At 26.8% G+C, this 15625-nt stretch overlaps 1 protein-coding gene across 11 annotated transcripts in view; it reads right to left on the reverse strand.

The window, feature by feature from the left end:
- The window catches only part of LOC136970639 (microtubule-actin cross-linking factor 1-like), a 157372-nt gene that overhangs the window by 47897 nt on the left and 93850 nt on the right, over positions 1-15625 (reverse strand). For all 11 annotated transcript variants that reach the window (XR_010880010.1, XM_067265095.1, XM_067265096.1 and 8 more), the window contains 3 exons: positions 3954-4100; positions 1941-2165; positions 412-525 (listed from right to left, as the gene is read on the reverse strand). Coding sequence is in view for 10 of the 11 variants with exons in the window: in XM_067265095.1 (XP_067121196.1) it covers positions 412-525; positions 1941-2165; positions 3954-4100 (486 nt within the window). In the remaining variant the exon portion in view is untranslated. The remainder of the gene's footprint in view (positions 1-411; positions 526-1940; positions 2166-3953; positions 4101-15625) is intronic.

The following is a 15625-nucleotide window of genomic DNA, read 5'->3' on the forward strand; positions in this document are numbered from 1 at the left end:
CAGTTAATACATCAATTGCAATTTAAAAAAAAATAATATATTAAAAGTTTACAAAGTGACTTTTGGTATAAGGAAAATTCAATTTAAATTTTTAAATAAAATTTGAAGTGACCTTAAAGTTTTGTAGAATTTATCAATAAAACTTTTTACAATATTAAATATTTCTAGTTCATAATATTTAGAAGTTTAGTTAATAATTTAAAATATTTCATTATTATTTCATTATTAATCATTATTATTTTTAATTTATATCATAACATCAAGCAAAAAGCTTTATTATTCAACATTGTTTATTCTTAAAATTTAAAAATGTCCATGTTTGCACTTTTAGTATTTAAAATTTTATTATATTATGCTCATACTTTTTATCATCATTTTTTAAATTTGAATGTTTAAAATTTGAATACTCACTCTGAAAGATTCAATATTGTCTTTTAATTTATTAAGATTTCCCAGTCCTCTCTCTTTTTGTGTTAAAGTCTGTTGACAATCGGATAACCATTGCATAAAATTCTGGATTTCTGTCTGTTAATGAAATAAATATTAAAACTTTTATATAATATTTGTTTACTTTTATCAATTGTTTTATTTTGTAAGCATATATTGTACATTCTTAAAATAAAAGACTATTACTACACAAAATAAATATATAATAAGGATTAAATGTATTAAACATTGACAATACATAACATATATATAGACTATATGAATATATGAATACAATACATATATTCAATGCATTGCACAGTAAGCAGAAGTTGTGGGTTCAAGTCCCACACTAGCATGATCTTTTCTTCCAGAATATTCTAAATTTATTTCTAATTATTAAATTTAGTATAAGACGACAGCTTAATCGCCTACCTTTAGTCCAAATTACATAATATATCTTTATAAATAATTACCCATAATTCAACCCAATTAAAAATCTTAATTTGCTTATTACTATACATTGGGCTTTCTTTATATGTAATTATAAATATTCAATATTTACTGAGAAAATATAAAATAATAATGTTAATTCATTACAAGAATTATCTATAGCAGAGCTTCATAATTTTTGGTTCACGGTCCCATAGGTGGTTGCTTAACCAAATGTGGGGGTTGTGAAAAATTTGACAACAGTAAAATTTTGGACTACATATTTATGTGAAATGCCATTTTTTGCATTGATGATTATAAAATCAAAATGTTGGATCAATTCTGAAGAATGTTATGCCCTCCCTGCATTCTGCAATATCAAATATTCAGCCAAATGTATGTTTACATAAAAGTAAACAAGAACATCCATCTCATTAGTATGCAAATTTGATTTTGTCTTCAATAAATGGTTTAATAATTTAACTATTTGACTAAAGAACTATTTGGGAATAAACAGTTTTATGATTTATTATCAGTAAGTGATTTTATATGTATACTTATTTTATATACCTGTATACTGTGGGTCATGTAAAATTTTTCTCAGGTAAAAGAAGGTTGTAAATGTAAAAAGTTTAAGAAGCTCTGATCTATATCAAACTTTTCATGCAATATTATATTTATTCCAGTTTACCATTAAAAAAATTAATTTGTATGTCAGATTTATGATTAAAATATGGAAGTGAAGTAATTAAATAAGTTATTTTTTCCAATTTTTAAATAGATAAAATTTATTTTACTGTCAATTGCTTACTTCAATAAATCTCTATAGTAGATTTAAATTTACTGAATATTATCCAATTTATTTAAAACAGTAAACTATATTTATTTTAATAAAAGTTTTTTAAACTTGCCTACATTTTTCAGTATTAATGAAAGTAAAAATTATAATAAATGATTAAATTACTGACATTTTAACTGTAATTTCACATAATATTATACTTTGAATCAGTTAATAAATTAACACAATATTAAATTTTTAATTATATTAAAATAAATCTAAGTATATAAATATTTGTAATTACTTGAAACTTCTGTAATTCTTCTAATGCTGTAGATAAACGTCTAATTATTTTGTCACATTCATTGCAGAGATTGTTATATCGTTTTTTTAGAATATCTCCATCTTTCTGCAGTTGTTGTATTTCATCCTTGCTCAAAATATCCTTTCCTTGTTGCACTAACTGATTTATTTGGTCCAAGCAAGTTGTCACGTTAATTTGGTTATCATCCAAATTATTCTTTATTGTCTGTAAAATATTTTGAAATCTCTCAATTTCATAATAAATATTTTTAAGTTTGATTTTTATTTTAATTAATTATTAATGAATAAAAACTTTAATAAAGTTTTGGTTCGTTAATATCTAATTTATCTAAAGTTCTTGAACTTTATATAAATTAGATATTAACATATCAAATACATATGGCCGCTCATTTGCCAAATCGATTAATTCCACAAAACATAGAAATTGATAATATACATTATTTTTTAAAATTCCTTTTAAACTTTAAATTTAAATAAACATTGTAGAATGTCATTGTCATTACATTCTACAATGTTTATTTAAATTATGTTATATGTCATTACATTATAGCATTGCTTTAATGTAATGGCATATAGAACTAGTCATGAAAAAAATGTAAAAATAATAATAATTATTCTGAAGATATAGGCTACTAATGAAGTTAATCAATTTGATCTGTGGATGGCTCATATGTAAATCAGCTGTGTTATTTAGGTACATATTTTCTATTTTAATGTAAGGTTTCTGAAATGCTTTGAGATTAACATAATTCCATTTAATATTAATTAATTTATCCTTCTCATATATTAAAGTGTTATTTGTATCTGAATTTTTTATCTCAGAAAACTTTAATTGCAAACATTTTGATCAGAAACAACTAAATATGATAATTTGTTAATTACATTTAAGTGATAAAAATTTGTTTACAATAATAAGTGTATATAATTTTATATACACTTATTATTGATATTTTACATACAGATATTTTACTGAATACTTTTTAAATGATGAATTTATTATAATGAAAATAATATTAAAAGTGTGTGAAGATAATATTTTTTCTTCATTGCTTATTATTTTTCAACAGATAATCATTACAAAATGTAACCACACTTTAAACTTCTAGGAACATGCAGTTTTAATTGCACGCACTGTGTGTACTATTAAAACCGTTGCTAGAAGTTTAAGGTGCGTGGACATTTAATAATTATTGTTGGAAATGTTTCATTAAATTAAAAAAGTCTTTCAATATATTTCACATTACAAATCCTTCAGAATATGAATGTATGCTTTACATGCACACTATAAAAGTATGCAAGTAAAGCATGTGCATGTGTATATGGGATGATTCAACCAAGTGTGAACAAACTTCTAGGAGGAGTAGGTTGCACAAAAACAAATCAGTCATATAGCAATGCCAAGTTGGAAATGCCATCTTCACGTGGTAGATGGCATTATTCGGCCACAAGACTGCTCATATGTTTCTTTCGGGATACCATCCCATTCATTGGCCTGCACGATCTCTGGACTTAACGTGCCTTGATTACTTCTTCTGGGGTTACATCAAAGGACTAGTGTACAACACCCCCATTGAAAGTGATGAGGATCATCTAGCATGCATTTCTGTAACTGCTTCGAAAGTCCAAGACACACCAGGAATTTTCCAAAATGTTTACTTGATTCCATGTGCCAACAATGTTAAGCATATGTTACAGTTCATGACTGCAACTTTGAACACCTTCTCTAACCTCAATGCATTTCGCAAATGTCTCGTGAATAACAAAAAACATCTTGTTCTTTTATGTGCTGCTCTTTCATTTCTCATACTCTCTGTACACTAGCACATGAAGCTGACATTTCTGACCCAGCATTGCTATATGATTCCAATTTGTTTTTGTACAACCTACCCTTCCCATAAGTTTGTACACACTTAACTGAATCAACCTGTATATGTGTATATTCATATATGTTTTTAGTATTTTGGTTTTTCTTGATAAATTTGAAAAGAATTACCTTTGATATATTTATCTGTTGTTTCAAATGCCCAGTGTCTTCTTTAAGATGTCCTAAATCTGCTAAAAGCAGTTCAGTTTCTTCAACCCAGGTGATTAATTCAGATATATTTTCTTCAAGAGTTCTATATTTTTCTTCTACCACAGTCTGTATAAAAATGTGCATTTATAAAGAGTATTTAGAATATATTCATTAAGAATTACTTTTAAAACCATTTATTTAAAAAATAAAAAGAGAACAGTTACAGCAGAGTCATAGCAAACTGAAATTCATACAACATGCAAAGTGCATTATAAGAAGTTACAGTAATTTTACACTTAAAGCATGACAAAAAAACAGTGATTGACATTAGATAATTTTATTATTGTTACTTTAAACTTTTAGTAAAATTATTTAAACTTGAAACAGATTTAATAATTAATTTATATTTTCCTTATCAAGCCAAATATAAAATTAGCGAATTAAAATTATTATACTCAAAAACAAAATTAAAAAGAAAAAAATCTTTAAATATATTCTTATATTATTTTTATATATAAATAATTTTTTATCTTAAAATATTATCAAAAATATACAATTATTACAGCTCAAAAAGTCAATATGAAAACTTATATCTATAATAATAATAATAACAATATTGGCCAGACAAGGTGTACAAAACTGCAAAATTTCTTTCAAAATAATATAATTATATAAAAGAAAAAATATTCATGTAAATAAATAAATAATTTTAAAAGTTTAGAGTAACAAGAGAATCTTTTACTCATCCATTATAAAAGTTATAATTTAAAAAAGCGTTTTCAAAAATAATAATAATAGTGAGGGTAAAATCAAAGTAAAGATAGGAATTAATTTATGGTGCTAAACGAATTTATAAAAACAAATATCAACAGAAAAAGTTCATAAATAAATAAACAACACACTAAATTCTACTTATTAATATTATTATTTCTATTTTTCTTAATGTTACATATAAATATAAAGAAAAATAATAAATTATAATTGTTGTAAAATGTTAAAAAATGTGCTTAAGACATAATATATAATCCTTTGGAAGATAAAATTCTACAGAAAATAGATTCATTTGAAAAATTATAATTTACAATACCTGAAATATTCTTTCAAATATATTATATAATAATTAGATACAAGAATTAAAAAGTAAGTGTATTTTTAATTTCCGAAAAGACGATAAAATTATTTTAAAATATATCTTTTGAAAGAAGCATATATACAAATTAAAATTGCAAAAATTAGCATAATTAGCAATATTTATATTGTCTCAGACAATTTAATTTCTTTTGTAATCCTGCAGTAGTCAAGTCAAGTCAACTGCCTTACTTGAGTTGCATGGCATTTTACAGATGCCACATGACTACTACAGGGTTAAGCTAAGTAGATAATTAATCAATTTAAATAAAAAATTATGAAGTAAATATATTATTCCAAATTAAGACTATAAAATCTATATTTTTTATTTATATATTTTCATAAATTCTATGTAAAACTTCTTTTGTAACACATTATATATAAAGAAAAAGTTATATATCATAATTCTAAAATGGCTGTTAAAAAATTAAGAAAACTAAAATGATCTTCAAAAGCAGGCATTTAATGTTTAATAAAACCTTGCAAAACAATTCAAAATCATAACTGAAAATATATTGTAATTAATTATCTTTTATTTAATGCCAATATTTTTCTTAATTTACGACGGCTGTGTGCCGGTTGCCGGAGGTACTGGTGAACTTTTTAGCAGAGCTTGTTAATTGCGTATCAGTGAATTGGAAAACTTTAAATAGCTGAAACATGGTAGATATAAAGCCATGGACATTTTTAAATAGATTATGGATTTAATAAGGTGTTTATTAATAATTGCTGGAATTGAATCAAATCCAAGGCCTTTACCTCGATCTTCTCAACAAATGAGTCAAATGGAATGCAAAGAAGGGGATGAGGTAGACCACGCAAGAATAATGCTAAAGAAAAAGGAAAAGAAAAAAACAACTACAGGACTTAATTAGTGAAGATTATCATCAAATAGAGGAAAAGGTCAGTAGGAACAGTCCTAAGACATCAAGAACAACGAGAATTTATGATTATTTCAATACATTACGAGATTCAGAACCAAAAAAACTGGAGGGGACTCAGTACACATTAAAATCAATATACGATCTGATACAGGACAAATTTACACAGCTCCATATTGAAATACAAGGAATTAAAACTGAGGCCAATTCATTGAAAGAGGAAGATAAATATTTTCATGGGGAGTTGACAAAACTGTCCCAAAGAATAGAAGAGATGGAAGAAACATCCAAGACAATGACCAAATAAAAGGTATGTTGGAGTTCGAAATAGACAATCTGGTTAATGAGAAGAATAATAAAAATATCATAGTTATAAATTTCCCGTTTAACTCGCCTGATTATGCAAAGGAAATTAAACAGTTTGTAAATACAGAACTGGGTATAACTAACAGCTATATTAAAAGTTTGGTCAGACTAACTAATGGTGAAATAAAACCAATAGTAAAAATTTCATTAGAGTCCCTATATGATATAAATTTGATTTTTAAAATATTTTGGAAAAAGAAAGGTAATTTTAGTAATGAGGATAGGAATAAAAGAATTTTAACTGCAGATTTATGCAAGAGATCAAGATGGAGAAGGAAGAAATTACATGAAATAATTAAACAAGAAAAACTCAATGGGTGTACAATAATTATAAGAGATGACTTTTACATAAAAGCACACATGATAACATGATAATACCCCAGGATATCTTCAATTAAATTTGAATTATGACTATTTACAAAAATTATTAAATTTTCGAATGGTCAGAACTTGTAACCATTGTTTTTAGTGTTAAGGACGCCGAATCCTCAAATAAAAGGTTGGTGTTCCAATCAATTTTAACTTTGTGTGCTAGTATTTTATAACTTACCATCTGTCCTAATGAAGTTAATTCAAGCCATTATACTGTGATTCTCTGAAGTGTGAAAAAGGATGTAAGATAGACTCAAAAATTTAATAATTTATGTAAATAGTCATAATTCAAATTTAGATGACTTTTATATAAAGGATAATCAAAAATACATGTATGATGTTAATCTGAATAAAGTGGTTCAACTGAGTGGTATTGTAAGAAGGAACTAATTAACATTTCGGATTAATGCCAATGGATCGTTAGAAACAATAGATATTCGAAAGATTAAAACTAGGAAAATAGAAAATTTAGAAACAGATATACTTGTTTATTCTGATGGTGATACTTATCTATAGTGTTTTACGACAGGAAACTGAAAAAAACATCAACGATACTATTGAGATGATTATATTGAAAGTTAATTACCGCTAGAGATCGTTCTTGGTATTTACTTGTCTCAGGATATTACTGATTGTTATATTTAAAAATTCTGTGTGGTACAACCTAATTTCAGAATACTCTTACATTGGTAGTTACTAATTGCTGATGTCTTGGTCTAAGGGTTTGTTTTTTTCCTTTTGTCAAAAATTCATATGGTGTAAATTTTGTAAGGAGGCATCTAGAGTTAGGAGATAGATACAACCTCTGTGTGCATTGGTTAAGTTTGTCAATCAAAATATCATCTACTTATTTTTTCCATGCAGTAAATGGTAATGGATAATAAGACAAGTGTTTGTTTGTAACGGTGTAAGATGCCATATGGTTTTAAATAATTAAGTTTACAATATTAAAACTGTATATTTAAGTTAATGAGAATAGACACGATGTCAACTATATTGGAATTAATGTTAAATAAGACAAAGCCGACCGTGATTGGTTTTCGTCTGTATCACCCCTCTGTAACAGGTGTAAACCTATAACGAATAAATGCTACTTACTTACTTATTTAATTTACTTCCTCATATTCATCCTCTTGGGGTTTATGAATGTATAGTATTAATCTTAATGAATTTTAATTGTAAATTTTTTCAGGTATGATTTGGATCTTACTATACCATAGTTTAGATTGCAATTAGTCACTTGTCAAATAACACAATTTAGATAAAATACATTATTAAAAAAATAATTTATGTTAATATATTCTTCAAAAGCAATCACTGCAGTTAATTATGTTACATATCAATATCAAACAAATATTTAAACTACTTGAAATCTTATTAATGCAGTAAAAAACTATTTAATACAATTTAATGCAATGTGTTATTTTATTTTTTTTATATATTTAAACTTTTAATTTTAATTAAGTGTTCACTTAATTACTATTTAATTAAAATAACTTTTCCTGTATTTATTTTTAACTATTAAATACATTCCTATCTTTACTTTTAGCACATTGAGAACAAAATGCTTTTTACAGTGTATTTAATTCTGGACAAAAAATAATTATTAATTAAAAATCATCTTTAAACAACTATTATATAATAAATAATAAATGTTTAATTAAAGAAAATGTACATTTTTATATATTTATAAAGTATTTACTATGAAATAACTGAAAAAGCTTAAAGTTCTTTCAATTTAAATACTAAAATACAACATTTAAAATAATATTTTCAATGTTTTGTACTGTACATTCTGCTGTCAACCTACTGCATTAAACTTATTATATAATTGTTATAAACTGGTTTTTCTCAATGAATAAGGACAAAAATAATTCAAAAGCATAGAAATAATGAGTCTATATAATATTATTCTATGAATTGAAAACACTTTAATTTAAAAATGTAAACATTTCTTGCATACTAATGAGTAAATCATCCTTATAGCTTTTCTATTTAAATTAGGTATATCTCTGAGATAATACTTAATTATTGTTATATCCATAGAATGAATGATCACTTTGATTAATATGCACATATTCCAAAATTTATTAAATATATAGATTGTATATTATGAGAACATGCTTTCAAACATGGCACAGTCAACACATAGTTAAGAATGAAACACAGGACAAAGGGGGGCATGGGGTCACTTAATTGGGTTGAGGGGCAAGCTGACCCAGACTGCCACCTGTGGTGGTCTACATACATAACAATTTACATCAATTTAATCAAAGGAATATCAAATGTTTAGATATAAAATGAAAATAATTGAATAAGCGACATAAAACATTAAAATATTTCTTTAAAATTTTAAATGTAATGTATTTCTGAATTGGAAATAGAATATTCAAACAATTAAGAGAACATAGTTCCAATTTTGTCACTTTAAAACTAAAATTAATTGTATATTTATGATAATATTGATTTCTGATTTATTCATTTTAATAATAACCACTCATAATCTTAGATATGAGACTAGAAATTAGTATTGCTAAATTTGACATATAAAAGAATAAAATAAATCTAATGCAGTAGCTGATATGACATTTTAATGTTTAATTATAGTAACTGATTTTTTACTTTAGAATAAACATTTATTATTTCTTATAACTTTTTATCATAGATTTACAATTTTATGGTATTCTACACCTTACTCTATGGATTTTACATATGCAGATATCTAATCAGCTATAGCACTATCCATCTTATTTCCATTAGAAGCACGAAATGTTTTTAAAATTTGAATGTTTCAAATGAAAATAAAAAATATATAAAGCTAAACTTACAACTCATTAGTATTAATATGCATAATATATGTTGCAAGGAACCAGTTTACATAATTCTCAATGTGCACAGTTCAATAAACATAAGTAATTGTTTTTGCAAACATAGACATTGAAAATAAGCATTAAAAGCAAAAACTAACAACTAAAGGAAGTAAAGTCTTACGGATTAACAAATTTATTTATTAATAAAATAATATTCATTGTATTTTTTCTAAAGGAAAAACAAATAGCCATTCAGTTCAACAAGCCACTTGGCAGGAGCAATGAAAGAAATATAATTGCACATAATTCAGTATATTCTTTTCTATAAATTTGCAGGATACATGCTATGCAACAAACAAAAAAGACTGCAGAAACTAACATCAATGACCAGACATTCCAGAAGCAGCAAAAAGCAAAAAGCCTAATAAAGAATGTCTGATCAATTATCTTTACACATCTTACCCTTGCTTCTGCAGTAATAAGTTGACCCTTCTTGAGAAGATCTGTGAGAGTAATTTGAGTACCGCTTTCGGGATCGTGTAAAAAGCCGGTTTCTTCGTCGAAGATTCCAAGTTCCAAAGACTTTTCTACACTCAGAATTTCTCCAGTTTTTGAATTCTTGATCACTGCTGTACTAATATCAATTAGGTCATTTTGCAAAGATTCTTTTAAACTTTGCATTTGGCAGGTAAAAGGATTCTTGAATTTTCCTGTGTCGGCATTATACAAACCATAATCTAATGCTTCTAATAATGACAGAGGTTTACCAGCATAAATAATTATATCTTCTTGAATAGCTCCAATTAACGTAAGCATTTGATTTTTACTTGTATCTAGTACAATTCCTTTCTCGCCGTCTATCAGATTATTTTGTAAAGCATCCGATAATCCAACAATTATTTTATCTTTAGTATCTTTAACAGCTATACTATACGAATCAACATGACCTCTTCTCACAGTTTCATCCAGACTAATAGTTTCATTTGACAAGGGATCTGTCATTTCTCCACTTATAAGATTCAGTAATTTATTTTCTAGAGCTGTGTTAAAGGTCATCGGTTTCTTTGGATAAATAACTTTATCATCATCAAGAACTATTCCATAAACATTATTTAAATTAGGATAAAGACACGCTTTGTCATTTAATTTAAGAAAATTCTGTTCAATTGCTTTATCAACAGGCATATAGCTATTACTTTTGGGATTTTTTAAAACTGCAGTTTGTAGATTAAACTGGCTCAAATTAAGTGCTTCATCAAGGGTATATTCGTTCTCGTAATACGGTGTATCGATAGGTCTTTTCAGATCTCTTGTAACAATAGTTAAAGACGATTGAATAAAATGATATTCGAGTGCAGTTTGAAACGATACTTCTTTTTCTGATGGAAATTTAATGGTACCTTTATTTATATTTATAATATTTTGTTGTATAGCTTCAATTAATGATAATTGAATATTAGTTCCAGGCTTAGCAATTATTGAATTATTGCCGTCAATCAGATTAGCTTCTATAGCTTCTTGAACGTTATAATTTTGTTTACTGAATGGATCCACAATTTTTCCAGTATCAGGATTAAAAAATCCCATCTCTATTATAGTATCTAAAGTAATAGGTTTTTTGAATGAAATTATAAGACCTTTATCGACAGCTTGCTTAAGTGATAAATTTATACCTTCGGATAATATTGTGTATAATCCGAGTTTATCGTCGATTATGTTAATCTGAATTGCTTCCAGAAGAGTTATAAACTTTTGATTATCAATATCCTTTACAAAAGCTGATTCGCTGTCAATAACGTTATCATCTAAAGCCTTTCCTAGAGTAATTGGTTTATTGCTTCTCGGTTCAATAAAATTTCCAGACTTTGTTATGTAAAATCCAAAATTAATTGCATCAATTAAATTAAGAGGCAAATCAATATCAATTATATAACCATTTTTTAGTGCTACATCTAAAGGTAATTCGTCCTTTGTAATTGGATCTCTAAAAATTCCTCTGGTTTCATCAATTATTTGAAACTGAATAGATTCTTCTAAATTAATTAATATTTGTTCACTTGGATGCCAACTACATGTAAACTTATCATCGATAATGGATAATTTAATAGCTTCTTGCAACGTAATGGCTTCTTTATTTAATGGATTAATTATTTTTCCCATATCCTTAACATAAAATCCCAGTTTAATTATTTTCTGTAAAGACATATTCTCTCTTTGTTTTAAATTATTGAAATCATCTGGAAGTGTTTTCTCATCAGATTTTGTTTTATCTGATTCATCTTTAACAGAAAGAACTTCATTATTGTAAGTACCTTTCAGATCTGGAGCTTGCAAAGATTGCACTTGTTCTTTCATTGTTTCATTCAGAAGAGTTTTTGTCAATTTTGCCTGTTTAGCATTTAATTCGGTGATGCTTTCATCTGAAATAGTACCTTTTAATTTTTCTTCTATCAAAGTATTTTCTGCATCTTGTTCGGGACTTTTTTCTTTACTTTTTTTATCAACAATGGATGCATTCTTTATATCTTTTATTATTTTTGTTGTTTCTGTTGTCGTTTGATCTATAATAGATTTTGATTCAGGAAATAGCTTCTCTGTAGATATAATGTCATCTATTATGTCTGCTTCTTCATCGTCGGATTTTCGAACATTCCCAAGAATCTTATCATCTGCAATACTTTGTTCGTCTGAAATTTTTTCTTTGGGTACATTTGCACTTGTCATTTCTTTGTCATAATCAGAAAGATGATATTTGATGCTATTTTTTAATTTTTCATCGTCCTGTAACTTCATTATCATATCTGATTCTTTTATGTCACCAAAAATTTTTTGTTGAATGATTTGATCAATTGGCAGATTCGATTGAAACATTTCTTGTTTCGATATCTCTTCGCAAATTATTTTTGTCTCGGATAATTTCTTGAACGGAATTTTTTCAGTAGTAGATAAGCTTTCTGTTATAGTTAATTCTTTTGTGATTTCAACTATGTTATCAGTAGAAAATTTTTGTGAATATAATGTATCTTTTGTTTTATATTCTATTTTTTCACTAGTTGGAATGCCATCTTTTATGACTATTTCTTTTAAAAGGTTTTCTTTAGGGAAATCACAAACTGGTTTTTGTTCGAATACTTTAGTTCTATCCTCGGCAATTTCTCCTTTAAGAAATGATTCCTTTAAACTTTCGTTGGGAGAAATCTCTTTAATAATTAACTGATCTTTTCTGTCAATTTCCTCATCATTTTTCAATTTTTCCTCATTAGATTTTAATTTAATATTTTCATCAATATATGAATTTTCTTCAATGGGTATTACTTTTGAAGATTCTTGTCCAGAAATCTGATCATCAGGAGATATTGTAGTCGACTCTAGTATTTGATTAGCATCTTTCACTTTTACTTCCTTTGAAATATCCTTAATAGGTAATATTTTTGTATAATCAGATATTTGATCATCTGTTGTTTTAGCTTCAAAATATTTTTTGGATTTTTCTTCATAGATAGGTTCAAAAGGCTTTTGTATTGTTTCATCAATTTGAACAGTATTTACAGTAACTTTTTCTGTTACTTCTATTTCTTTTGAGATCTCTTTAACAGGTATTATTTCTGCATAATCTTTAGTAATCTGTTCAATTTGCTTACCGTCTTTAGATGTATGCTTTTTGATGAGTTCCTTTTTATCAATTTGATTGTTTCTTGTTTCATCAAATTGATCAATGGGTGAAATATCACCTGTTTCATCTACTGGCTCAATTGGCTTACTGTCTTTAATATCATCTTTTCGTTTTTCTTCGATAACCCGATCAGTCTGAATTTCGATTTGCTTACTTTCAACACGTTCTTTTGGCATTATTTCTTTCTTAATTTTCTCATTTTCTCCAATTGGTAATTTCTCTATAGGCTGTTTTTGATTTATTTGATTAGTAGAAATTCCATCTTTGGGAATCATTTCTTTTCTAGGTTCTTCTTTGCCACTATATTCAGAAGTATATGGCACTTTTAATGTTTTGGTTATTTGATCAGTTGATTTTTTAACATTTATCATCTGTTTCTTTGAAATCTGTTCTGAGGGAATTTCTAATTTGACTTTCTGATCAATTAATATATTGTCTTTGAATACTTTTTCTGTTGTGGGTTCTTGTTTACAGATGGTATCGTGAGACGGAAACATTTCTGTTGGTTTAATCGTTTGATCTTTTGGCATGCTACATTCTTCAACTGTTATTTCTTCCATCTTATTACTTTGGATTGCATCTTTAGAGACTTTTGTAAATTCTGATTTGTCTGTTGTTGGTGATTGTATTTCCATTATTTTGGTTGTCTGTATAGGCATTTCATGTGTGACTACATCATCTGTTATTGCACTTTCTTTTAAAATTTCCTTACTCGGTGATATACCCATTTGATCTTTCTTATCAACTTGATCAGCTTTTTTCTTATCTTCCAGAAAAATCTGCTTAATAGAATCAGTGAGAGGAAGTTGATCTGTTATTACTTCTTTTGGTGCTGTTTTTTCTACAGGCTTTTGCATTTTACTATCATCAAGAGATGATATTTTCTCCAAATTTACCATTTGTTCTATTGGCCTACTGTCTTTAATATCTGCTGGTGTTATTTTTTCCACTGAAATGTCTTCAGTATGTAATTCTTTTTTAGGTTCAGTTATTTGACCAGTTTGAATTTCGTCTTTAGACACTTCTCCAACTTCAGTTTTATCAACTTTAGCAACTGGAGATATTATTTCTGTTATTTTAACTGTTTGATCAAGAATTTCATCATATTTAATAGGCTCACCTGTAATTTCAATCTTTGAAATCTCTTTTTTGGGAATTTTTTCTGTATGTTCCTTCTTTGCTATTTGATCAATTTTTATCTCACTTTTGCATGCAATTTCTACTATTGATTTATCTTTAGAAATTTGATCAGTAGGTGCTGCAATTTTCAGTGGTTTGATTAATTGATCAACTGATTTATCTTTGATGGTGTCTGTTTTGTTCTTTGGCATCACTTTGGGAGAAATATGTAATTTTTTACCTTCTAATTCTTCATTAATTATTGATTCATCTTTAAAAGTTAATTTTTTTTTAGGTTCCTGCTTAGAAGCATCTTCAAAAAGAGGCATGATCATTTCTACTGATTTATCTTTTTCATTAATTGGTGTTTTATCTTTGGTAATTTCCTCTGTTTTTCCTTCTGCTTCAACACACAATGTTTCTAAAGATTCTATCTTTTCCTGGAAATCTTGTATTTTACTTTCAGGAATTATTTCTTTTGTGGATTCTTCTTTAATTATCTCGACTGGTTTAATTTTCTTATCTTTGATATCACCTTCATTCAATCTTTTAGTTATTTTATACTTTGGCTCAGTAATATCCATGTTAGTAGGTAATTCTTTTGTAAGCATTTTTTTGGCTGTTTGAGTGACCGATTCTATATTTTCACCTAATACTTCTTTTACATTTGTTTTGTCAGAAATATCACTACTAGGAATACTGTCCATCAAACTTGGTTCAATTATTTCAGTTATCTGTGTGACTGATTCAATTACTTGAAAGGGTAAATCCTTAGTTAATTTTTCTTTAGGAATCTGATCTTCAATTTTTTCAAATTCTTGTTTCAATGCTTGAACAGCTGGCTCTTTGTCATTTACTTCTGTTAATTTTTGTTTTGAGAGTGTAATTTTTTCTGATTCAACTTTTTGACAAGGTTTGGTGCTACTTTCAGGAAAAAGATCAATTGTAAGGTCTTTCTGAGAGATTTGATAATTGGGAATTTCTTTAAAACTCTCTGTAGGTTCAATATTATCTGTGATTTCTTTAGAATCTTTATCCGAAGGTTGTTTCACTGGTTTGTCATCTTTCACATGTATATCTTTTACTGGTTTCTCTTCAAAAGTCTTATCAGTTGGAATCTGTTTTGAAAGTGATATTTTAATTGAATCTTTTGTTTTATTAAACTCAATATCTAGAATATTTCCAGGAATATCTGTAACAGTTTGAGCAGAAGTCACCAGTCCTACCTTATCTTTACTTTCTGCATGATATTCTTTGGTTGTCTCAGAAATTATTTTACATTCATCAGCAACATCTTTTTTA

Source organism: Centruroides vittatus, unplaced genomic scaffold (assembly GCF_030686945.1).
Source record: "Centruroides vittatus isolate TY-2023 unplaced genomic scaffold, ASM3068694v2 contig_2073, whole genome shotgun sequence".
Taxonomy (NCBI): domain Eukaryota; kingdom Metazoa; phylum Arthropoda; class Arachnida; order Scorpiones; family Buthidae; genus Centruroides; species Centruroides vittatus.